We start from the raw sequence: 24,963 nt of genomic DNA on the forward strand, positions 1-24,963 counted from the left end.
CCGCAGATATTGCGGTATGTTAAAAATTAATATCTTAACAAAAATAAACACCAGTATTCGATATGAACCGCTTCACCGCCCAGCTCTATGTATAAATAACATGGTTTTCAACCGTGACCGCATGTAGAAACTGGAAAATGGAAACCAAACGTCATCTTTAATGTGACTATAATCAGGCCTGCTTTGTTCTTTCCAGAACAGGAAGAAAAGACGGTTTGTGACGTCATTCGTTTACTGGAGGAATTATTGTGTCAAGGTTCATAACCCTTTTCTTATCCTGACACCTTTTGTGTTCCTCCCCAAAGGACCGTACCTTCCTTTACCGTCTCCATTTCCCTGGTTTTGTATTCGCATGGCTTCTAATTGTGCGTTTTTAGGTAATGAAAGCCCACTGTAAGTATTCATAACATGAGTGACAATTATTTCCAAAGGTCCCCACTGCTTTTTGTTCTGTTGCTTTTCATCTATGAAGGATGGCCAGAATAAAACATGAAGAATGTCAGATCTCAGAAGTGGGGCATTTCCTCGCTACGGTCTTGTTACTCTTGTTCATTCACCTTGTCCTGTTACCTAAGAGAGGCTGTGTGAAGAATGTCGTAATTTGGCACAAACATTTCCCTGGTTAAAGTTCAGTTGCCTTTTCTGTTGCATCTGTAAAATTTCAACTCTAAACATTGTGTTCATTTTTATGTTCTAATCAGATTTTTTTTTTTTTATGCATTTGAATGCTTGATAGACTTTGGTCCTCACATTGTTTCTTGTCCTCACATATATACTTTTTTTTTTCAGTCACTTGGACTTGACTTCGCTTTACTCGGTTCTGTTTGCTTGCCTTGACCTCATTGTTTCTTCCAGACGAATGAGTTTTAGGATTTGCGTACAATCACATTGACATTTCAACCTATGCAAAAAGAAAAGAAAGGGACAAATCGGATTCATAAAGGCAGAAACTGATACGAAACTGTTCTTATACACTATATGGACAAAATGATCTGGATACTCCCTACTAATAAATGGGTTTGTTTATTCCAGTCATTCCTGAGGCCTTACTTCTAACAATAAATACCTACAATATGGAATTACATATTGTTCTGTAAAATTCCCTGAGTTTGAGGTTTGGTTTGGTTTTGGGTTTATAGGGGTTAGAGTTAGTTTTTTGGGGGTTTATTTGGGTAAGAGTTAGGTTTTTAGGGTTTATAGGGGTTAGAGGGGGTTTATGGGGGTTAGAGTTAGGTTTTTGAGGGTTATTATGGGTTAGAGTTAGGTTTTTGGGGGTTTATAGGGGTCAGAGTTAGTTTTTTGAGGGTTATTATGGGTTAGAGTTAGGTTTTGGGGGGTTTATAGGGATTAGAGTTAGGTTTTTGGGGGTTTATAGGGGTCAGAGTTAGGTTTTTAGGGTTTATAGGGGGTTAGAGTTAGGTTTTTGAGGGTTATTAGGGGTTAAAGTTATGTTTTTGGGAGTTTATAGGGGTCAGAGTTAGGTTTTTAGGGTTTATAGGGGTTAGAGGGGGTTTATGGGGGTTAGAGTTAGGTTTTTTAGGGTTATTAGGGGTTAGAGTTAGGTTTTGGGGGGTTTATAGGGATTAGAGTTAGGTTTTTGGGGGTTTATAGGGGTCAGAGTTAGGTTTTTAGGGTTTATAGGGGGTTAGAGTTAGGTTTTTGAGGGTTATTAGGGGTTAAAGTTAGGTTTTTGGGAGTTTATAGGGGTCAGAGTTAGGTTTTTAGGGTTTATAGGGGTTAGATGGGGTTTATGGGGGTTAGAGTTAGGTTTTTGAGGGTTATTAGGGGTTAGAGTTAGGTTTTGGGGGGTTTATAGGGGTTAGAGTTAGGTTTTTGGGGGTTTATATGGATAAGAGTTCATTTTTTAGGGTTTATAGGGGGTTAGAGTAAGGTTTTGGGGGGTTTAAGGGGATTAGAGTTAGGTTTTTGGGGTTTATAGGGATTAGAGTTAGGTTTTTGGGGGTTTATATGGATAAGAGTTCGTTTTTGGGGTTTATAGGGGGTAAGAGTTAGGTTTTTGAGGGTTATTAGGGGTTAGAGTTAGGTTTTTGGGGGTTTATGGGGATTAGAGTTAGGTTTTTGGGGTTTATAGGGATTAGAGTTAGGTTTTTGGGGGTTTATATGGATAAGAGTTCGTTTTTGGGGTTTATAGGGGGTAAGAGTTAGGTTTTTGAGGGTTATTAGGGGTTAGAGTTAGGTTTTGGGGGGTTTAAGGGGATTAGAGTTAGGTTTTTGGGGTTTATAGGGGGTAAGAGTTAGGTTTTTGAGGGTTATTAGGGGTTAGAGTTAGGTTTTTGGGGGTTTATGGGGATTAGAGTTAGGTTTTTGGGGTTTATAGGGATTAGAGTTAGGTTTTTGGGGGTCATTGACCCAAGCCATTGATACAAAAAATAAAACTGTTAAACTATTTTTAGTCACTTAGCCACACCTTAAAATCCGTCCATTCCTTAGCAATGGTTGCCATTCGACAAGCCTTTTCTATTTTCTAATTTAAGTCTATGGAGGATCTATGTGTTTGAATAGTTTTAAATAGGGATGCACAATATATCGGCCACCATATCGGTATCGGCCGATATATGTCCATTTTTAATGTTATCGTTATCAGCCCGATAAGAAAATTACGATATATTAAATCATAGATTTTAATGGTGAGACGTAATTTGTTTGTTTTTGTAATGAGGCTCTCAGAAATTATATAAAATTTTGGCTATCGGCTATCGGCTTTCAAATATAAAGAATTATCGGTTATTGGTATCGTTCAAATTTTTCATATCGGTGCATCACTAATTTTAAATTTAATTCTACATAAATTATCCCAAAATGTGGTGAATTCTTTTGCCGGGACATTTAATAAAACACAGTTTTGACATATTTTACTCAGAGAGTATACGAGTTGCCAACTGCACATCGTTTTGCACATGCACTTTGTCCTGCTGGAGTTCTGCAGAGAGGATGTGTGCATTCGTTCATGCGCTTTTGATTTTAGAATTGTTTGCAATGAATAAAGTTGGAGGAGCATTTTATAAACATACATAATATGTTATTACAATTATTAATTTTGTTGTTGTTGTTGTTCTTGTTGTTAAAATGACTGAAAATGTGTATCTGAGTTACCTGTTCACTGAATGATCAGCTCAGATTCACAAAAAGAAAAAAAGTGAAAAACTGTCCAGTTCGGCGCTGGTAAAGTTGCTGTATTTTACCTTGTAGAGCAGTAAGTCTATAAATTAGGCCCCTGGATTTTCACTCGTGACTACAAATTCACTCAGTCTGCATTCCTTGTTTGGTTAGACACGTTTCTAAAGGGTATTACTTCTTCAGATTACTTTTTGGAGCATTGCCATAGACTTAGCAAATATTTTGCATTGCTAAATTGCTTTTTAACAAACACTACTTTAAAAAATTTCATAATTTGCATTGATCCTCCTTAATATACCTTTGCTTTTTTTTTAACACCATTAAAAGTCAGAACCACTGAACATAATCCCAGACTACAATCCCAACGAGACTGGGGCGAAAATGCCATTGTGGCAGAGATCTGTAGTAGAACTTATAAAATTAAAAGTCACAACATTCACAACACTGAAAAAAACTATAAGTAAAATTTACTTAATTTTTCTTTGGCAAGTTTTTGCACTAATATTTTTTTAAGTAAATTTCACATATGGAATTAAATAAACTCTACTTAACTAATTGAAGTGAAAGTAACAAAGAAAATAAGTAATTTTAACTTGGCTAGTAAAAGGTTGAGTAATATCTATTTAGTTGAAGTTTCCTTTGCAATACATTTCACTCAAACAACACTGAAATAAACCACACTTTTAAAGTATTTGCTTTACTTAGAAACATCTAAGTAATCAATACAGATATTGTGTGAGACACATATCAGAAGTTAAGCATCATGTGAACACAGATACCTCAATACTTGGTAGACAAACACAACGAAGGTAACATTTGATGGATCGTTTTTGTGTTTGAATGTGTCTTTTTTTTTTACATTCTCTTTATTAAATTTTTCTACATTGGCACACACACATACACACACAAAAAACAAAACAACAAATTCCCTTTGCGAATATAGTGTGTAGAAATATTATATGTAAACAATTAATATTTTAACACAAGTAATGATATAGGGAAGAAAGAAAGAAGGAGAAAAGAAAAGGGGGGGGGGTAGTAGTAGTAGGAGTGGGGGTAAGGTTCAATTATTGCTGTCTTATTAAAATAATTAATAAAGGGTTTCCATACTGCATAAAAATGATCAGTCTTACTTTTTAAGGAAAATCTAATCTTTTCGAGTTGAAGGTGGTGCATAACATCCCTAATCAGGGCAGAGCAGTTTGGTGGATTTTTCCAGTTGAGCAAAATCAATCTACGTGCTAAGAGTGTGACAACTCCAAGCACAATACTGTCATTTTGAGTAGAAAATGAGCTCCAAATGTCACAAAATTGGCACGTTACTAATCCTAACAACAAAAGCAATGATATAACAGTGTAAATACAGCTGGAAAATAGTGAGAAATCAACCTCATTAATTACTCAAGGCCCAGTGCATGATGGGAACACCAGTATCAGAAAAGCTTTTACTTAATTTTATGACGTTGATATTTACGCTTTCATTTCTACACACTTGATTTGAGTACTAATATAGAATTTTTTTTTCTGTAGTATTCACTATCCACAAAATCATTTTTATCAGTGAACCCATTTTACTCCCAAAATGTGTTTGAAACAGAATATTCAAAGAAAGAAATGCAGGGCAGGGTTGTATAATCCCGCTAGATTTCTGCTCTTCAGTCTCTTCTGCTCACCAAGGCTGCATTTATTTGATTAAACAACAACAAAAACAGTAATGTTGTGAAATATTATTACAATTTAAAATAACTGTTTTCTATTTGAATATATTTTTAAAATGTAATTTTATTTCTGTGATTTAAAGCTGAATTTTCAGCATCATTTTTCATCTTGATCCTTCAGAAATCATTCTAATATGATGATTTGATGCTCAAGAAACATTTATTATTATTATCAATGTTGAAAACAGTTGTGTCCATTTCTTTTCAAGACTATTTGATGAATAGAAAGTTCAAAAGAACAGCATTTATCTGAAATAGAAAGCTTTTGTAACATTAAAAACTACCGTTCAAAAGGTTTGGGCTCAGTAATATTTTTTTTTTTTTTTTTTTAAATGAAATAAATTAATACTTTTATTCAGCGATTTCATTAAATTGATCAAAAGTTACAGTAAAGACATTTATAATGTTTCAAAAGATTCTATTTCAAATAAATGCGTTTCTTATGAACTTTATATTCATAAAAGAATCAAATTGTCCACAACTGTTTTCAACATTGAAAATAATAATTGTTTTTTTTTTTTTTTTGAGCATCAAATAATACTAGAATGATTTCTGAAGGATCACTTAATCACAGCTTTGATCACAGGAATAAATTACACTTTAAAATAACTGGTTTTTATTTGAATATATAGTAAAGTGTTATAATATTTCACAATATTACTGTTTTTACTGTATTTTTAATCAAATAAATGCCGCCTTGGTGAGCAGAAGAGACTTTAAAAAAAAAAAAAAACATTAAAAAATACTTAAAGATCCCAAGATATTTATTTATTTAGTTTGAAACGCCTCACATTCTGAAGGACCCATTAAGGTGATTAAGATGCTGCATTGACATCACCCTGGAGGAGAGCGCATGATGATCTCCTGCTGGTCTGGGTCTCGTGTAAGTCACGCTGTAGAGTTCCTCATAATCCTCCTCCTCCTCCTCGTGGGATTCCACACATTCATCTCCACAAATCCCCTTATCACATTTAGGCAACATCTCATTTCCACCATACCTCAGATTATGATCCATTCTGTGGTCAAAATGACACCGACTCGACATGAATGCAAATTATTTTTTATTGCTAAGGCTAAATACATACTCAAAATTGTGTCAAATATGGGCAAACCCAGCCGTTGGGTTACATTTTTAAATTACATTTTTAACCCAATGTTTGGGTTTGTCCATATTTGACCCAAATTAGGCTTGAAACAACTCAGCTTTTTTTGTGTGTGTGTTGTATCGTGTATTGTAAATACTCACTTTTTGGCATGATTTGACTGGAATGCAGATTATTTGGAAATGACTATAATGTAATAAAATGGTTATTTATCTCTTTTTATTCTTTTGCTAAACCTTCATTTTAATGGCCATTTATGATTCAACTCCAGAGATATGGGCATCTCACTAGGCTTCCATACACCTATTTTAATGTGCATTATGGGATATTGCAAAACGCTAGATGGATTTGTAAAAATGCACATTAACTTGTGCAATCAATTAAGGCGGATAAATAATCAGTCAAGAAAACATGTGCATTGGAAACACATTTGCAGAATAAATCCCTCAATGCGCAACAAAACTTATCAAACTGTGATTGGATAACTGGAGTAGCCAGCGGACCAATGGCGTCGCAGCATCTCTAATGTTGGTTTGGTGCTTCTGAAAGTGTGTGATCAGAATGATTTGGTGTAATTCCCTCCAGAAGCGTCTCACACACACGAGTGTGTTCCCGAACACCAGCATCCGAACGCTAGAGAACACGACAGCGTTTACTGAGTTTCGTCTGACGCTCTGAGACACACTCGTTTATGATGGAGGGAAAAAGAGCAACTTCAGTTTTTATTACTGATATTGTGCCAATTTTTTGCGTCAAGTCACGATTTTGTTCTCTTGAACACACGGGATGGAAACGCTGATTCATTCGCAAATGTTTTATGTGACGTTCCAATTTTGCGCATAAATTATATGTGCACTTTTGAAACATGGCTACTGTGGCTCTGTAGAAATGTACCTTTTATTTATTCACATAGAAGCAATAATGTTTAGGAAATAGATGTTTTAAGAGACGTCTTGAGCTTGACGCACATCATGAGGAGCTGCAGGTGTCCTCCTTATGACATCATTTCCTGTTTATGCAAGATTATGCCGAAATACTTGATCTTTTCATTCTTTTAATGAGGCTTTTTGGTCATTAGTTGCTCATGTCAGTGATTGCTAGTAACCCATATGAGCGTGTTTTCCCCATAGATCTCATCAGCTGTTTATGAGCCCGATGACAGATGGACGAGGCGTAGAGTCTGAGGAAAGTCAAGAATAGCTCACCTTTGTGTGTCTAAAGATTTTGTGAATTCAGAAGTTCAACTGTCAGGTGGGAGCGGCAGATTCAGCAATTACAATACAGGCTTTCTCACAATGAAGAGAAATACATTAGATTAGGCAATGGGCGTGACTCTGAATGCCTGTGTTCGTTTGTTTAACTGTCTGATCTTAGTAGAACCAGCAAATCTCAGCATGAAGTTATTTGCTGGACAGATTATCTAAAAGTCTCCCTGTATTCGATCATTTTATCCCTTAAAACTCATTCCTGATCACCAAAATGACATATTTAAGTGTTTTTACTTGGAAAAAAATTTATTCGTGTCTTAAAATAGCTTGAATGTAACCCTACACATCACTGTTTTTACTGTGTTTTTAATCAAATAAAATGCAGCCTTGGTGAGTCGAGTCACCTTCATTTATACAGCGCTTTTAACATTATGGACTGTTTCACAGCAGCTTTACAGTGATAATAGGAAATTACAGTAACAGAGATTGTTTAGGCTTTACAGCAGCTCTAGAATACAGTTATTGTCCAGCTAAAGTTAGTTTTGATTGATTCACTTCCGTTGCAAAGATCATTAGTTATTAAAGCTGCAGTCCGTAAGTTTTTTGTGTTAAAAATTGTCCAAAATAAATGTTTGAGCAAGTACATCACCAGCCAGTGTTCAACACTCTCTGCTTGCCGTAGCTCCATTCAAAACGGTGAAAAAAGTGTCTCACTCTCTCTCTCTCTCTCTCTCTCTCTCTCTCTCTCTCTCTCTCTCTCTCTCTCTCTCTCTCTCTCTCTCTCTCTCTCTCTCTCTCTCTCTCTCTCTCTCTCTCTCTCTCTTCTTCTCTCTCTCTCTCTCTCTCTCTCTCTCTCTCTCTCTCTCTCTCTCTCTCTCTCTCTCTCTCTCTCTCTCTCTCTCTCTCTTCTCTCTCTCTCTCTCTCTCTCTCTCTCTCTCTCTCTCTCTCTCTCTCTCTCTCTCTCTCTCTCTCTCTCTCTCTCTCTCTAATAAATGGCACCGGCGAGGCCCTCTTTATTCTGAAGCCGGCCAGGAATGCAATGCCTTTTTTCCTCTCCTCACACACACCATTATCAGCGGTGAAATATTCCCTAGGCTGAACCCATTGTGCACTAGCGGAGCGGACGTCACAAACTGAGGCCAGTCCTGTGTGCGTTTGTGTTCACGAGGAGAGATTTACTGCAGTTTAAACAGTTTAAGACTCTCTGTCTCTTGAGCTTTCGAAACTCTTACTCCGGTAAGAGAAGCTTGCCAACATTTCTGACTTCCTGCAGTTAGCATAACAAAGTAGCATACGCTATAGACACACATTAGTAGATGTACACTACCAGTCAAAGTTTGGGATCGGTAAGATGTTTTATGTTTTTAAAAGAAGTCTCCTATGCTCACCAAGGCTGCATTTATTTTAATCTTTTTGATTATATTGTCAAATGTAATTTATTCCTGTGATTAAAGCTGAATTTTCAGCATCATTACTCCAGTCTTCAGTGTCACATGATCCTTCAGAAATCACTCTAATATGATGATTTAATGCTCAAGAAACATTTATGATTATTATTAATGTTGAAAACAGTTATTTACATTTTTATTTCAGGATTCTTTGATGAATAGAAAGTTCAAAAGAACATTATTTATCTGAAATAGAAGCTTTTGTAACATTAAACACTACCAGTCAAAAGTTTGCGGTCAGTAAGACATTTTTATTTTATTTTTTGGAGGAAATAAATAAAAGAAATCAATACTTTTATTTATCAAGGATGAATTAAATTAATCAAACGTGACAGTAAAGACATTTATAGTTACAAAAGATTCTATTTCAGATAAATCCTGTTTTTTTTACTTTCTATTAATCTAAAAATCCAGATTTTTTTTGTTTTTACACAACTGTTTTCAACATTGATAATAATAATGAATGTTTCTTGATCATCAAATCATCATATTAGAGTGATTTCTGAAGGATCATGTGACACATGTGACTGGAGTAATGATGCTGAAAACTCAGCTTTGATCACAGGAATAAATTACACTTTACTGTATATTCAAACAGAATACAGTTATTTTAAATTGTCATATTTAACAATATTACTTTTTTTATCACATAAATGCAGTCTTGGTGAGCATAAGAGACTTCTTTTAAAAACAAACCATTTGACTGGTAGTGTACATCTATTAACTTCTAGACACATGAATGCACTGCCTTGCGTTCTTCACTGGCTCTCAGATGCATGAATCTGAGCCGAACGGGGATCAGGAGGATGTTGTTGCACATTGAAGTCTGCTGTTTCCTCTGGCTCCTGTGGTTTCGTCACTAGCTTGCATGGCCCTTCCTTCCACTTAGTGTTTCTCTGTACTTGTGCCCAGATCATTATGCAGCATTTCCTCATGTTTCTATACAGCAATATGTAATTAGGGCATGATGTTCTCATGGAAGAAGTGTTTATTAGATCTTTCAATCTGAAATGAGAGCATTTCTAAAGTTTAATATTGCTTACTGGTCTGGGAGTATGTTCTCTTATCAGACAACAAACGTTCAGTCAATTTACAGTATATACAAATATATTTTGGGAAATATTATTACAATTTAAAATAACTGTTTTCTGTTTGAATATATAGTAAAGTGTAATTTATTCCTGTGATCAAAGCTGAGTTTTCAGCATCATTATTTCAGTCTTCAGTGTCACATGATCCTTCAGAAATCACTCTAATATGATGATTTGATATAATTTTGTATTTTGAGATCATTTTATTGAATTTATTAATATTTATGCAATATTTATGGTCTATTTTTGCCATTGAAATTAATAAAAACATGTATATAAATATATGTTGGTTTTTTTTGTTTTTTTTTATGCAGTATTTTAGTTTAAAGGTGCATTGCGCAACATTTCATGTTAAAAATACCCGTTTTTCTAACCCATACATGCTTGAACAATTGCCTGATGGGCTGAATGAGCCCTTCTCTGATCACTGCGATTGCCTCTATAATCCTGTACAGTAAAATAAATAAGAGGGATTCGGGTCGGAATTTGAGACTGGGCCTATTAAATTGCCTATATTGCAGTTTCGCTTGTCGCCAGAGGGGGCATAGTTCTGCAAAAACTCAGAGACTTGCGCAATGCACCTTTAATATAGAGTCTAGGTCTTAAAAAAAATGTTTGAAGCAGATTAGCACCATCTGGTGAGTATGTAGAGAAAGCGTAGAACCATGGTGTAACCACTAGATGGCATCTACAGTTCTCTATGGAGAGGCATGTGAATTCCCCATCTGTTTATGGACATTTACTTCTTTTTTTTTTGGAATTTGGAATCAAAAAATGCAATTCATTAAATTATAACACTTTATGTAAAATAATTTTATATATATATATAAAACGATGAAGCTGTGATTTTTAAAAATTCAAAACAGTTTTTTTGTAATCAAAATTTAGTGGGGTTTTATGTGTATAAAAGTGTGGGTGGGTGTGTCTTTTTTGTACTCTTGATGTTGTAGAGTGTCACCCCTTTACAGCGGTGTACTTTTTTTTAGGATTGAGGCCGATTTGTAGATTGTACACACAAAAATTCGGAGAATTTTGTTTTGTTTTTTGTCAATTTCCCATTCATTTCCTATGGGTCGGTAATTTTTGACCGAAAGACCAAAATCGTCACTATTTTTTTTACGACCACTTAGCATGCTCGGATCATGACCTATTTTTTTTTTTTTTGTATTCACATACCTAATGCCATAAAAGTCACCAAGTTTCATAACATTCCGATGAAGCTGTGATTTTCAGAAATTCAAAACAGAAAATGTTTCGGGCAGAAATGACCGAGGACCGTCTGAGGGTTAAAGTCACAATATTAACTCTTAAGTCAGAATTCAAAGTCAGAATTGCGAGAAAATTGTAAGAAAAAAAGTCTGAACTGTGCAATGACCTTATTCCGTGGCGGAAACAAGCTTCCATAATTTCTGGCCTAGTATCACAATCAACTTATTTCTAATTTCTAATTCTCTTTTTACTGTTGTGTCGGGTCTGAAATCAAGTTATTGGCTGCATTCGAAGCAGGCAGTTTTACACCCAATCACATTTAAGGATGTTAACAAATAAATCGGACAATGCACTGCAGGGCTCGCAAAATTTCAAAATCGCTGGTAGCCCTTCGGGCAGCCACTCTCCAGATTTTGGTAGCCCGAAATGAATTTTACTAGCCCAGATAAAAAGACAATTTTATTAATGTAGTCAAAACACAAAATATCAATAAATATGCATCTGGTTCTAACTGAACTGAAAGGTGTGTGACCAGTATGTAAAATGAATCAGTCTGTCTCTGTGGCTCAGCCCCCAATGAGGGTATGATAATAAAAAAAAAGTAACACTTTAGTTTAGGGTCTAATGCTCACTATTAAGTTTCATTAACCTGCAGATGGCAGGGTTTTATCATCACTGAGGTCCCGAATGTGAGGTAGACTAGTTAGGGGGGTTCGGGGGCACCCCTGAGAAAATTTTGATTTCTCTGATCTACATATGTGCATTTTAAGATGTTTTGAGGGCCAAAAAAATTGGATAACAATAGCTTTAAAACCATGTAAGTGGGCAGCTGATTATTTTTCTCTCCTCATCAGCATCACACTCCTATTCTCTTTGTTTTTCTCTTGCTCTGTCTCTTCCCCTCCTAAAGCTGAGCTTTGACTGATATAGGCTTTTCATTTTTGTCTGTCAGTGAAGTAAACATAGGGTCAACTGATAGGTTGATTTATAAATCATTTTCTGAGACGCATTAATTTACTGAAAGCTACTAGGAAAGCTAGGTAGCCTAACTAAGTTTATTAAATTTATTCACAGTATGTACACATTCATTATTGATCTTATTCCTAACATAGGGCTTTATAATCATATAGGCCTAGGTCCTACATTTAAGGTTATTAGGGGGTTAACATTTTTTATTTCTCTGATATGTCCATTTCAAGACGTTTGAATGTCAAAAAAAGGATAAGAAATAGCTTTAAAACAATGTCAGTGGGCAGTAGATTATGTGTCAATACCTGCTCTCTCCTCTTATCCATCACTCTTTCTTTTTCTCTCAGTCTCCTCATCTTGCCCTGTCTCTTCCCCTCCTAAAGCTGAACTTTTTTAATTTACTGAAGGAAACAAATTGTATATTAATTCTCAACATGTACACACACATTCATTATTAATCTTGTGCCTAACATGAAAACGGCTTTGTTAATGCTCTAATGTCCCCTCACAATGACAGTAAACTAATTATTAGTCACGTTACATAGGCCTATTTTCAGTTCAAAATGGCGAAATTCGACAAAAGTATATTCGTTTGTCTGATTATTTTTGTCTATCGTTTCATATTTATGACCTAAAAAAGCTGTCAAATATGAAATGTTTAGTTTAGCTACTTGCATCTTATCTCGCACTTGACCGTAAACTGAAGCGTCAGTTAGTTGCTCTGCTCAAATTCGCGCTCTGCAGCTTCTTGTGAACATAAAGCCCGCCTACTTCGATTTGATTGGTCATCTAAAATATTCTGACATTGACAGACCAATGAGACTCAGATAAACACACACACACACACACACACACACACACACCTTTCTGACGTGCGCTCTGCTCTGAGCCGCTGCGGATTGAAGATGAAGAACGCGCTGAATCTGATTATAACAAGACTGACGCGAACACTATTTTAGATAGCCCGTCGGGCAGGCCGGTTATGAATTTTGGTAGCCCGACTGGAAAACACAATAGCCCCGGGACGTCGGGCAGGCGATTTTGCGAGCCCTGCACTGACAATTTAGTGATATGCAGTCGTGGTCTCGACCGGTCCTGAAATAAAATGAGAGCAAGACCTTCATAAAATGTTCTCGAGTGCTACAACAACACTACTTCCGTGGGACTTGACTGTCTAAAACTATGCAGTTAAATCATTTTTTTGTTTTTGTCTTGTTACAGTCTTTACATACCATCCAGCTTCATCTGTTTCCTCATTAGCAAGAAAATAAATAAATAAAATTTTCCTCCTTATAAGCCTTCAAGCTTTCTTTAAAGCACTTCATCCTGACAGTGAGCTGGTAATTAGGGATCAAGGAAATAACTTATTATCTCTCACAATTATGACTATATAACTCGTAATTGCGACTTTATAACATGCAACTCTTGAGTTGAAGTCAGAATTGCGAGAACTCGCAATTGTAAGAAGAAAAGTCAGAATTGTGCAATTACCTTTTCTATTTTTTATTCTGTGGCGGAAACAAGCTTCCATAATTTCTGGCCTGGCATCACAATCAATAACTTATTTATAATTTATAATTCTAAAATGCAGTTTAAGTATGTAGTTTAAGGTTGTTGTTGTTGTTTTGTTTTTTTGTTTTTTTTATACATACTTTGCATACTAACCCGCTTCATCTGTTTCCTCATTAGCAAAAAAAAAATCTGATTTTCCTCCTTACAAGCCTTCAAGCTTTCTTTAAAGCACTTCATCCTGACAGTGAGCTGATAAATAGGGCTCAAGGAAATAACTTGGCATTAAAAGAATTTTGCGCATGAGGCTGAAATCAGATTTCTTTAGTACTGCACTGTACCAAGCTCTACACTCGAATGCTGATCAAACACATTCTTGCTGGGGAGGAAGTTGAAATTGACAAGCATCCATAATAGAGATGAAATGGTTTGAGTATTTCATTTCATAATTATAGTGATTAAAATGATCACGGTTAGGCCTATCTGTATCATCACAGCATTGGTAAACTGTGCTGGAAATGTCCAAAAAGTATTCATACACAAACTAAAATCATTTCAGTGTTATATTGACTAACAAACAACAAATACATTTTGTTGTTACATAAAAAAAAATATTTATATATGAATGAATGAATGAATTCATATTCATTCATATAAATCCCTTCTTCATAAATGTTCTTCATGGTCAGTTCACATCAATTGCAACCTTTAATTTTAATAATTTGAGAATTAATTTCCCAGGGGCATTTATACCTTTGAAAGGGCAATTGTTTCTAACCTTATCAGATGTAAGCATAATTTTATGTAAGATTCTTATATTAAATCAATAAAACAAAACAGCCGAAACTAAATTTGTGACCAATGTAACTTTCACTTTAATAAAGCTATGATTCCAACATTTTACAGACCAATGAAATTTCACAATTCAATTCTAAAACTAAAACACTAATATCATTTTAAGACAAGGATCAGTCAGTAATAAAATTAGAACAAATAAACAAATGATAGCACAAATAAATACAATAGAACAAAGGTAGTAATTAAATTAACAGTGTTTTTAAGGCTTTCTTTTTTTTAAGGTCTAACTTGAATAAAGTAATCAAATATAAAATAAGACCACACTTACAAACTGCATAAATTACAAATTGAATATAGATTTATTCTTATTAAAGCTACAAAAGTTATTCAGTCAAGAGCAGTGAGTGGTTTTCTCTTTCTCTTTTGTTCTTTGCCTAAGCAGCAGGTTTATTAGGCTGCTGTCACTTTAAGAGCTGACGCACATGACATGGATCTGATCGTTACATTTTCTCTTTATGAACTCTTTATGTTCATTTAAGACTTAACTCCCTTAAGACTGCATTTACATTGATATTTGACATAATTTTGTTATGCCCCCCCCCCCCCCCCCACGATAAGGCATGATAAGGCACTAAATATAACTCCAATCGATACAGGCACTGTTCAAGAAGTGTTTTTCTGTGATCGCATTTCGGGTGTGAGTGCGTCAGTAGCAAATTGAGTTCTCTTTTTGCATCTTATCGCGCTTGAATGAATGATTGACTGATCATAGGCTAGGCCTACATACATCCTGTTTTTTGCAAAGTGTGTGACATACTCTATAATGTCAGCTTTCACATTATTCAAACAATTGTGATATTATCATAGACGATGCATATTGCACACCCCTACTTCTGCCATATTTTCACACTGCATGCTGCGCCTGTGTGAGATTTTAGCTAACTTGCTTTAACCGTGAGTATTTCAACGCTAGTGCTAAGCATGGGGAATTTTATCATGGTTTATTGTCAAACTGGTAACCGTTTCTAATTTATAAGATCATAGGTGCATCTCAATTCACATACTTATGCATTGTTTTATGCCATTTTGAAATATAGTGTAAGTAGTGTGTTAACACTGAAAATCCCCTAAAGAACAAGTGCACTTTAAATACCCAGATGATGCACCTAATTAACCGAAAGAAGGAAATGTGGAATGTTGAACTATTTTAGCTTTTCTCATGTTGGATGACAAATTATCCTCATATAATTCGTATAATTGAAGGTACAGTACATAAAGCAGACTGTACTTGGGTCATTTGAAACGCAATTTAATTTTTAATGCAATTTACTTAATCATTAAACCACCAATCCATATAAAACTAATAGTTTAGTCAATGCAAAACTCAGACGGAAACTATTTATTTGGTGCATTTCTACTCTGCATACATTATTTTAGCAGTGATATAAAAGTTAGATCACATTCCAAAATCAGAGCCATAATAATATGTAGAGATGTGTATTGTGTCCTGTCCTAAATGCCAATTTAACTCTTTCTTTTTTCTCTCACAGGTAATGCCAGACTCCTGTGACTTCTGTTTTGTAACTATAGGGAGGAAATATTTCCCCTCGGTCCATAATTCCACTTCATAGCCCACATGGATTCCTATAATTTCCACTTCGAGAGGATGAGTAACCTTGACCTACACCCTCTGAGTCTTCCGATCAGTCGACTCTCCCCGGCCAAGTCCAGTAGCAGTATTGATCAGTATACCCACCACCACGGCAAAGGGGATTCAGCCTATAGCTCATTCTCTGGTGGCTCCACGGTCCCCGATTACCCTTCTCCTTTTCTACTGGATGAAATCCAGTCGCAAAGCTTGCACTACACCGATCTGAAATGCGTGAAAGCTAAATATAGCCCAACCTCTCTTGATTCAGATTCCAAGAGCATGGACCACATTTACCGTTCGATGGAAAGCGTTGCACAACAGCATCGCAGGAGCAGCGTTGACTTTCCTAGCATTGAAAATCCGTCAGTTCATAAGCATCCATTACCACCCCCACCACCTCCTGCCCGTCTGAACAGTTTTGTAACAACCAGGAATCTTGAAAACTCAAGGGCACGTCAGAGTCCTGAAGGACAGCTTGCTGACGTTTCTACTTTACAGCAGACCGTTAATCCAGTGGTCTCTGGTGTCCGGACTGAACCTGTGCATGGTCGTGCATTTTCACAGCTTAAAGATCACCTCAAGCAAGAGCCAGTGGACAAGAGACTTGATCCACCAAAGCCTACTGAGATTTTAAATAGATCACCCCTGCAAACATGTCACCAAGAGCACTTAAGGCAGCCTTGGAGTGGCCATTCAGAAAATCAACGAAAGAGGTCGCATTCAGCTTATAGTGGACCGGTTTCTGAGAATCAGTGTTTCGTCAGCTCCTGCCGTATGCCACAGAACATGATCAGTGGGAGTATTCAGCACAAAGGACAATTTTATTTTGTAACTGGTGTCTTCAAGTCCTCTGAGCCCAGTGTCATGCAAGGTGTTGTTGAAGACAGTGCAAGCGTGGAAACCTCTAGCGAGTGGTCATATAAAGCTCAGCGTAGAAGGCAGAGCTGCCCTGATGGTCCGAGTGGGAAGCTGTTTTTTCAAGAGGAACACAAATTCAGCATTCAGAATGAAGTTGTCGAGCATCCTAATAACAAGGCGATTAAGTCCGAGGAGACTTCTGAAGGTGTAGAGGACCAGAGGGTCATGAGTAGAGAAACTGGCATGCATCACTCCACCAGCCACCCTATCTTCTACTGTGGTCCCGAGGACAATTCAGTTGGTTCAGTAATCACCCCTGCTCTAATTAAGGAAGACCATACCAGTCATCCCAAGAAAGAAGAAGAGAGGACCAGAGATTCAAGATGGCCCCAACTGAATATTCCAAGTGACAAGATCAGCAAGGAGACTACCCCACTTTTGTATCACCTCACAGGAGCGAACAGGGCATCTTATCCAGACAAGTTCAAAAACAATAATGATTGTGGTAAGGTCATCAAGAATCAAGACTGTGTCAAAGATAAACAGAAAGCTGAAAATGATGGGCAAGCCTCTCCCTGCAGCGAATATCGGCAGAGTGAAGTCCCTAAAGATCAACCAAATGAATTCTTCTACCCTTGTGGTACGTTAGATGACTCCTACAAAAAGTATTACAAGGAGAAACTGAAAGATGCCCAATCCAAGGTTTTGAGGGAGACTTCTTTTAAAAGGAGAGATCTGCAACTTTCTCTGCCACACAGGATAAAGCAACAGACAGACAAGAAACTTTCTGTTATACCTGCTGGTTCTCCATCACTAGACATACGGCCCAACTTGGACAGTCCCAGTCCTCAAGAAGCAGACAAGGAGTACATGAAAGAGCTTGGTCAGGAGATTGACAATATTATTGCAAAGGAAACCGAGAAGCCACAGAATATTGCCCAACCACAGGTGCCTCGGGTAGGGTGTAGGAAGCGTTTGACAGCAGATCAGAAGAAACTGTCTCACTCTGAGCCGGAGAAGCTGCACCAGCTGGCAGATGGACCTGCTCATATGGCATGCCTCTCTCTTGACAACGAAGCTGAAGGTCTTCTTTCAGAGAGTGATCACGGTCTAGTGGCTGCCAGGCGGAAGATGTTTGAAACACGGGGCCGTGCTATGTCCGCCTCCAACTTCTCAAAATCAACTCTGAAGCACCTTCAGCATAAAGCCTTGGTAGCGTACATGGAACGTAAAACTGGTCAAAAGGTACCGGAGCCCCAGCGACCAGTTCCACAAGTACCCATCCACAGAAATTCAACTTCGGAGTGGAGCTCCAGACATAATTCTGGTTCCACGAAGAACCTACACAGGCCTCTCTCTGCTGGTCAAATTCTGGACTCTGTGTCAAGTTCTGGTAAATACACCCAGTTCACCACTGCTCAGCCCAGCTGTCACTCAAGGCAGTCCAGCTGGAGAGAAGAGTCCGCTAAAGCAGGGACTTCAGCCTCCGTGGAGAGTCTTCTGGACCAGCCTGAACAACCCAAGTTCTTACGGACCCGCAGCACCTCCACTCCCCATGCTTTCCAGGTATCTTTATAAAACTGTTCATCAAAATTCCAGTTTTACTTTAATTCCAGTTGCTCTAATGCTCCACTAACACTTTGTTGGATTTGAATCATTTATTTTTGTTCCATAGGTTCGGAAACATCTGGATGAGTTGTCAGCCATTCATAACATGGCTATTTCAAGGTGACCAATCCTGTATTCATTATATCCACAGTTTGAACGGGATTGAGTTTGACTACAAATGTAAACAATAGCCACATTTCCATTACCCTTCAAATTGCGCAAATTAATGTTGCACATTGAAAATACACCCAATGGAAACATGTCAATTTCGCAAAAACTCCCATATATAACATATAGTTTTTACGCTTGCATGTGGTATCTCAGGCGATTCAAAAAGGAATATTTTGCAAAACTACAATGGAGTTTTTTCGCATTTACAGGTCACATGACGTACGTAAAAGTCTATCATTCTTTAAAGATGACGCGGTATGTTTGGACAGAAGACGAGACAGAGTTCTTCATTAAACTCATAAAAGACCAAAGTATCACAGGAATTCTGGATTCTAAATAACAAAGAAATCTCATTATTAATCAAGACATTGAAGCAGATTGAAGGAGAAACACCTCAAATGTGCGGTTCCCAAATATAAGGGTCTTTTCTTGCCATTAATGCTTGGGTAACACTCCTAAGTCTCCTTCGATTCAATATAATTGCCATTGCGATGGCTGGGATATACATAAACCTGCTAACATTGCCATGATTTTTGGAATGATTTATCACGAGGGAAAAATTCTCGATAAGGAAAAAATTACATTTAGGCGCATAACATCTGTTAATGGAAACGGCGTCATTTCGCAATAGTTTTTTATCAACATTTAGAAAATATCTTACAAGTTTTGCGCAGAACTGTAATGGAAACATGGCTATTAAGGCATTTCGGTTCCTAATTTTAGTGAAACTTTCTTTTTCAGTGCCCAAAGAAAAGTAGAAGATACACTAGTCCATCATAGTCGCACCGCATCTGTCCATGATGAGCGGTGGGTACAAATCAGAGCTCCGAGAGGGAAATCTATGGAGGAACTTGGTGTGTCCATTATCACGAAACCTGAAGTTCTCAGTAAAAGTTCTGAGCAGCTTGACCAACTTCAGGGCAAGCGAGCCATGCCCGGCACAGAGAAGAGAACGGTGTCATTTCTTGCTGAAGGAAGGCACACACCGAGGAAGATTCTCAGCGCCGGAGAACACACGGATAACTCTCAGGCAGGCCCTGAGAACTCACTCCCAAACAATTCTGCAAAGCATTCATCCTCCAATAATGATGAAATCCATATAGCTTCACACAATGGACGTAAACCTAAAGTTGACACTGTTCTGTCCATGCCTGGTCACTCCACTGGACCTGGTGGAATCATGCTGGAAGTCAGGTATATCTAAATCCATTGCTGTAAATGCATTCATTAGTGGTCCTTGCCAAGGCAAGTCTGCAAGTAGTTACTATTGCTCTTACTTGGTTAGCGGTCCTCGTGAAATCAAAATTGACCATATTGACTGTGTTGACTATGTAAGTCAATTTACACACACAAAAAAGTATTGTAATCTTTAATCAAAATCAGAAAATGTACTTCCCCTCTGGAATGGCGTTCCTTCTCTATTGACGTCAATTTGACGGCTTGGGCTCATTGTAAACCTGCGTTTGGATGCGTCTCCGTTTCTGAACGCCTACTTAACAAGAGCCAATCAATTCCCAGGCGGAAAACAAAACAAGCCACGCCCTCTGTTTTTCTCTTTCAATATTCCGTTTCACTCAGAAATACGTCACAATCACAATACTGAGGTAGTCACATTCACGCGACTAAGTAATACATTTTGGTCTGAGGGTCGTCTCACATGTTTCTGCTAGAGATGTAAATGATCCTCAAAAACATTTCCAAAGTATATTTCCAGTTTTTACTCTGTTCAATCTTTCCTCTGGGTTAGGAATTAATCCTGGGGATTAATGTTTTTATGGAAGTAAAATAATCTCAAATGTTTTTGAAACAAAAAGCCTGTTGAATTGCACTACTTGAAAAATAATAGGCATTGCATTAACCATGCTTGCATTTTAATGCATTGTATTTTTAGGGCTTGCATTTTTATGGGCTGAAATTCAACATGGTTGAATATTTAAGCTGTGAATATTTCAATTAAAAACATTTCAAACACATTTTCATTATTAAAAATTCAATAATCCATATTCACCTTTCATATTTCACTTCCAAAATATTCAAACTGTTTAAAAATACAACCTATAATATTCAACAGGCAATTTTCGGTCCATTTTATTTCGCTTCCACAAATTCAGTGGTTCAAATTCGACAGTAAATTCAACGGAACTGCAGGAAAAGCAATAGATTATCGAGCATACTATCCATCTGCTGTTAGTCAACCTCACCAGCAGATGGTGCAAAAGCGCGTGTTGTTGACGAAGACCAGCAACAGTTAGAGCAAGCCATTCATTCATTAAACTCATTTAACAGCAATGTAAGTGTATTTGTGATTATTATGACGGCGGTTGTATGTTAAATTTAGTGTCTTCACGGTTACTTTCCCTGTGTAGCCTACAATCATCTTTCTCTACCGTGAACAAGAGTATAATGTTATTCCCCGATGCGGATACGCAGATCCAATGTTACATTTTTGAGGTTGACGTATATTTCTCTTGGTTGTTTAGTTGCCTTAACTTTATATTGTGGCGATGTGCTGCATGCAAGCTATTAGGGTTTCCCTCAAAACGTCAGGATTCCCCTGCTGGACATATAAAACGCTTAACGTAGCTTAATGGACTAATTACAGTGATATAAAAGACCAAACTCGCAGGCAAGCAGATTGACTCAGAATAACGCACAAAGTTTAATGCTGAGCGTTTCCCAGTGATAGACTGGCATAAAGTTGGCTTGACGTTGGACATTCGCACATTTAGGGACCGTCTCTAAAGTGTATACGTCTTTGGTATACACGTTTCAAACTTCAATATCATTTGAATAGAACGACTTACAGTCATAAAACCAACTGTAAAGTGTTCATGTGGTGCCAGCCATAATGCGCACCCTTTGGATTTTTGATATTTATTCAAATAAATTAAAGTTTGCTATTGAAGTTAGAAACGTGTGCCAATGTTGTATGCAACTTTTGAGACGGTCCCTAAATATGCGAATGTCCAAATGTCAAGCCAATTTTACATTTAGGCTACATTTATTCATTTATTTAGCAGACGCTTTTATCCAAAGCGATTTACAGTTAAACTAACAATAGGAGGACAACAATATGCAAGTACTATGACTCTTCCCAGTTTAAGCTAATGCAACGTACTACGTAGCTGTATGCTAGCTGGAGCCGTTTACCTCCAGTCTTTGTGCTAAGCTAGGCTAGCGGTGGGTGCGTCAGACAGAGTTACGGTACACGCAGAGATGAAAAGGGTATGTATGGACTTATCTAACTCTGGGGGATATGGGGAATAAGCTAAAGTCCCAAAAAGTCGGCGTGTTCCTTTAAACTCAGTGTGAAACTACCCATAGTCAGCATTGTCGCAGATTTTTTTATTGAGCAAACAAAGTTTCAGCCTCAGACGTCATGTCCACGGACCGTTGGCTGAACGTCTAATGCATATGGCACACAAAATTGGTAACGCTTCAGGAGTTTCGTCATGTTTATATCTGTATCTAGGCAATCAGGATCAACTAAACACTGGGTTTTCATAAGTATGTAAAGTTTGCGGCATAGACTCTTTAAAATACATTCAAGAGTTTTACACACCGGTCTGTTATTGTAGGGACATCGACTTTACATTTTCATGCCCCTAAACATGACGCGGAACAAACCGAACTGTGATTGGTTGCTGTACATGTCAATCAGACAGGCTCTGGGCGGTCCTAGGCCACGCAAGACTAGAGCAAACACGACTTACGTTTTCTTTAAAGTCGGCATGAAACATGCAAAGTTACAATAGTCGTTTCTTCCCTTTCTTCTTGGATTGTATGAAATTGGCCGTTGCTAACTAAATGAGGCAGATCTGAATGGCAGTCAGTTATGGAGGGTTTTAAGTAGGGGTGCGCCGATCCGATATTCGGTATCGGTATTAGTCCGATACTGGCCAAAATCACTGGATCGGATATTGCATGAATCGCGGGAGTATAACCCGATCCGATACGATCACGTCCCTTAGTCCTAAATTTTCATACAAATGCTTAACAACACCTGAGAGACATGCCGTAAAGAGAGATGAGCAACACGCGTCACGCAGGGTTGCCAGATTTACAAATCTCGCCCGCGTTTCGGGGTGGGAGAGACCGCGACTTCATCTGGCTGGAGTTTCACGGTACTTTCTTCTCCCGGATGCCTGTTAGATCACAACACTGGAGTAGAGAGCACTACTGTTCAGAAATTAAAACTGTTAAAAGGCTCAAACTAATTGCATAATATAACACTACGCATCAATATCTCTTCCCTTTGTGCTTTGAACTTTTCAATGCGAAGTGCTGTCGCTGTGCACTGACTCCATGTCGCTTCAAGCGCATCATTCTGCGCACGAAATGCGCATAAGCGTTTCGTGCCGCTTGGAGCCTTTCATATTACAATACTTTTGAGCAACGAAAGTTTATTGATAGCTTTAGTTGTTCTGTCCTATCTATCATATGTTGCTGCTTCATTAAAAAGCTGCGCTTAAAATTTTAAAAGAAATGTTTTTTAATTAAATAGTAGCCTATATATTTTGTCCGTTTTTTGTTTTAGTTAGTAAAATAATGTTTAAGTCAAGCTTAAAAGCCTTTCTCAAAAGAATAATCACAGTCTCTTCCCCACAGTCAAGCATACAGATACAGTTTATTAGGTAATTCAGCACTTTTTTGAATTATTATTATTTTAGTATCGGATTGGTACTCGGTATCGGCCAATACTGAATCCCAGGTATCGGAATCGGTATCGGAGGCAAAAAAGGCGGATCGTGCCACCCCTAGTTTTAAGGTTAATGTTTTTGATTAAAGATTACAAGGGCGTATGAATAAAAAAAAAAATTCATGGTGACTTTTAGGGCTGACTTCTAATAGTCGACGATTCGATTCGGAGAGGTCTGATTCGACTATGAACCTCATAGTCGAATACATGGGCGTCAGTTTGGTTTGAAATGTGCTGGGGACAGAGACGCATTCGCATTTTCAGAAGGGCTGGGTACCATTTTTATTTTATTTTTTCAGGTCATGTTTTGAAAGATGATGTCCTGTAGCTTACTAATGTAAATAAATAAAAATGTATTCAAAAATCTGCTTCACGTTTTCAGCAGGGCTGCGGAGCGGCTGTGAGTTGACTCCACACGGTTCTCATGTGCGTTAAAAGCTTTACATGGTTTAATGTACCTAAACAATGATAACCAAATTCCCCTCTCATGTTGCTCCTCATAACCACTTAAAATGATTAAAAAAAAAATCGAACCCAGAGTCCAATTATTATGGACGTTATCTGATATTAAGCGTTTCTGCTTCACATTTTCAGCAGGGCAGCGGAGCGGCTGTGAGTTGACTCCACGCGGTTCTCATGTGCGTGAAAAAGCTTTACGTGCTTTAATGTACCTAAACAACCATCACCAAATTTCTCTCTCATATTGCTCCTCATGTTTATGAAATGTTATGAAAGATGTGTGATATATGTGTTTTTTAACTCTTTTGTTTGAAATGGAAAAAATCTAGCTGCTATCTAAAAAAAAAAAAAGAAAAAAAAAAAAAGGTTCGACTATCAGTCGACTACGGCAAAATCTAACGAATCAGATTCGACTATGAAAATCCTTAGTCGAAAACAGCCTTAGTGACTTTAAAATGTAAATATCTAGTTATCAGGTACATTTCTTTGAAGGCATTGTTATAATTTACATTTATTTTGATATATTACAGCAAGGAGCAGGAGGTTTTTTCTCAAGATAAGAGTGAAACATCTGTCTCCAGTCAAGAGGTTTCTCTCCTTCATGGAGTCGGGACAGATCCTAGTCTGCGGATCTCGACTTCTGAGGCAAATTGTTCATCTCCTGAAACGCCAACTTTTACTGAACCCCAAAATGCACCACCTGACCCGTATGGAACGAATGAAACCACACCCATCACAACACCACCTGGCATTCACGAGTCCAGCCTGGCAACTGCACTTAACGGGGAACAAGACAGGGATATAAAGGAGGAAGACGGCCCTCTTGTGATTGAAAACAGGGCGCCGAAGTTGGACAAACTCAAGTGGGAGGTGCTTGTTCAGGAAGTGGTCTCAGCTGACCAATCATTAGCTCGCACTCTTTACCCTATAACCAATAGGAAGACAGCACTCATGCTGATGGAGCAGCTGTTATCTGAAGATAATCTTCTAATGGAGGAGCACTACAAGAAAAAACAGGGGCGGGCGGTTAATAACCCAGAAACAGCTGTGCACAGGTGACTACTGCACATACACACATCAACACTTTACTTAAAGCCCTTATGCATAATGCATTATAAAGGTTTTCATAATGCTTTATATCTCTTCAAAAATAATTAAAATGCATTATAATATTTGCAGATTCCTTGTTACATTTGAAATTGGTTGTTTGTCATGTGTTTTAAATAGTGCTGTCAGTTAAACGCGTCATTAATGGCGTTAACGCAAACCCATTTTAACGGCGTAATTTTTTTTATCGCGAGAGTAACGTTCTTTTTGGCCTAGCA

General features: G+C 37.5%; 1 protein-coding gene across 1 annotated transcript in view; it reads left to right on the top strand.

Moving 5' to 3' along the window:
* shroom1 (shroom family member 1) overlaps nucleotides 1-24,963 on the top strand; it is a 57,401-nt gene that overhangs the window by 24,333 nt on the left and 8,105 nt on the right. The window contains exons 2-5 of the mRNA XM_081389924.1: nucleotides 15,743-18,267; nucleotides 18,377-18,429; nucleotides 19,222-19,674; nucleotides 24,169-24,693. Coding sequence (XP_081246050.1) covers nucleotides 15,829-18,267; nucleotides 18,377-18,429; nucleotides 19,222-19,674; nucleotides 24,169-24,693 — 3,470 coding nt within the window. The 5' untranslated portion in view covers nucleotides 15,743-15,828. The remainder of the gene's footprint in view (nucleotides 1-15,742; nucleotides 18,268-18,376; nucleotides 18,430-19,221; nucleotides 19,675-24,168; nucleotides 24,694-24,963) is intronic.

Source organism: Scardinius erythrophthalmus (genome assembly GCF_964197995.2).
Source record: "Scardinius erythrophthalmus genome assembly, chromosome: 17".
Classification (NCBI taxonomy): Eukaryota; Metazoa; Chordata; class Actinopteri; order Cypriniformes; family Leuciscidae; genus Scardinius; species Scardinius erythrophthalmus.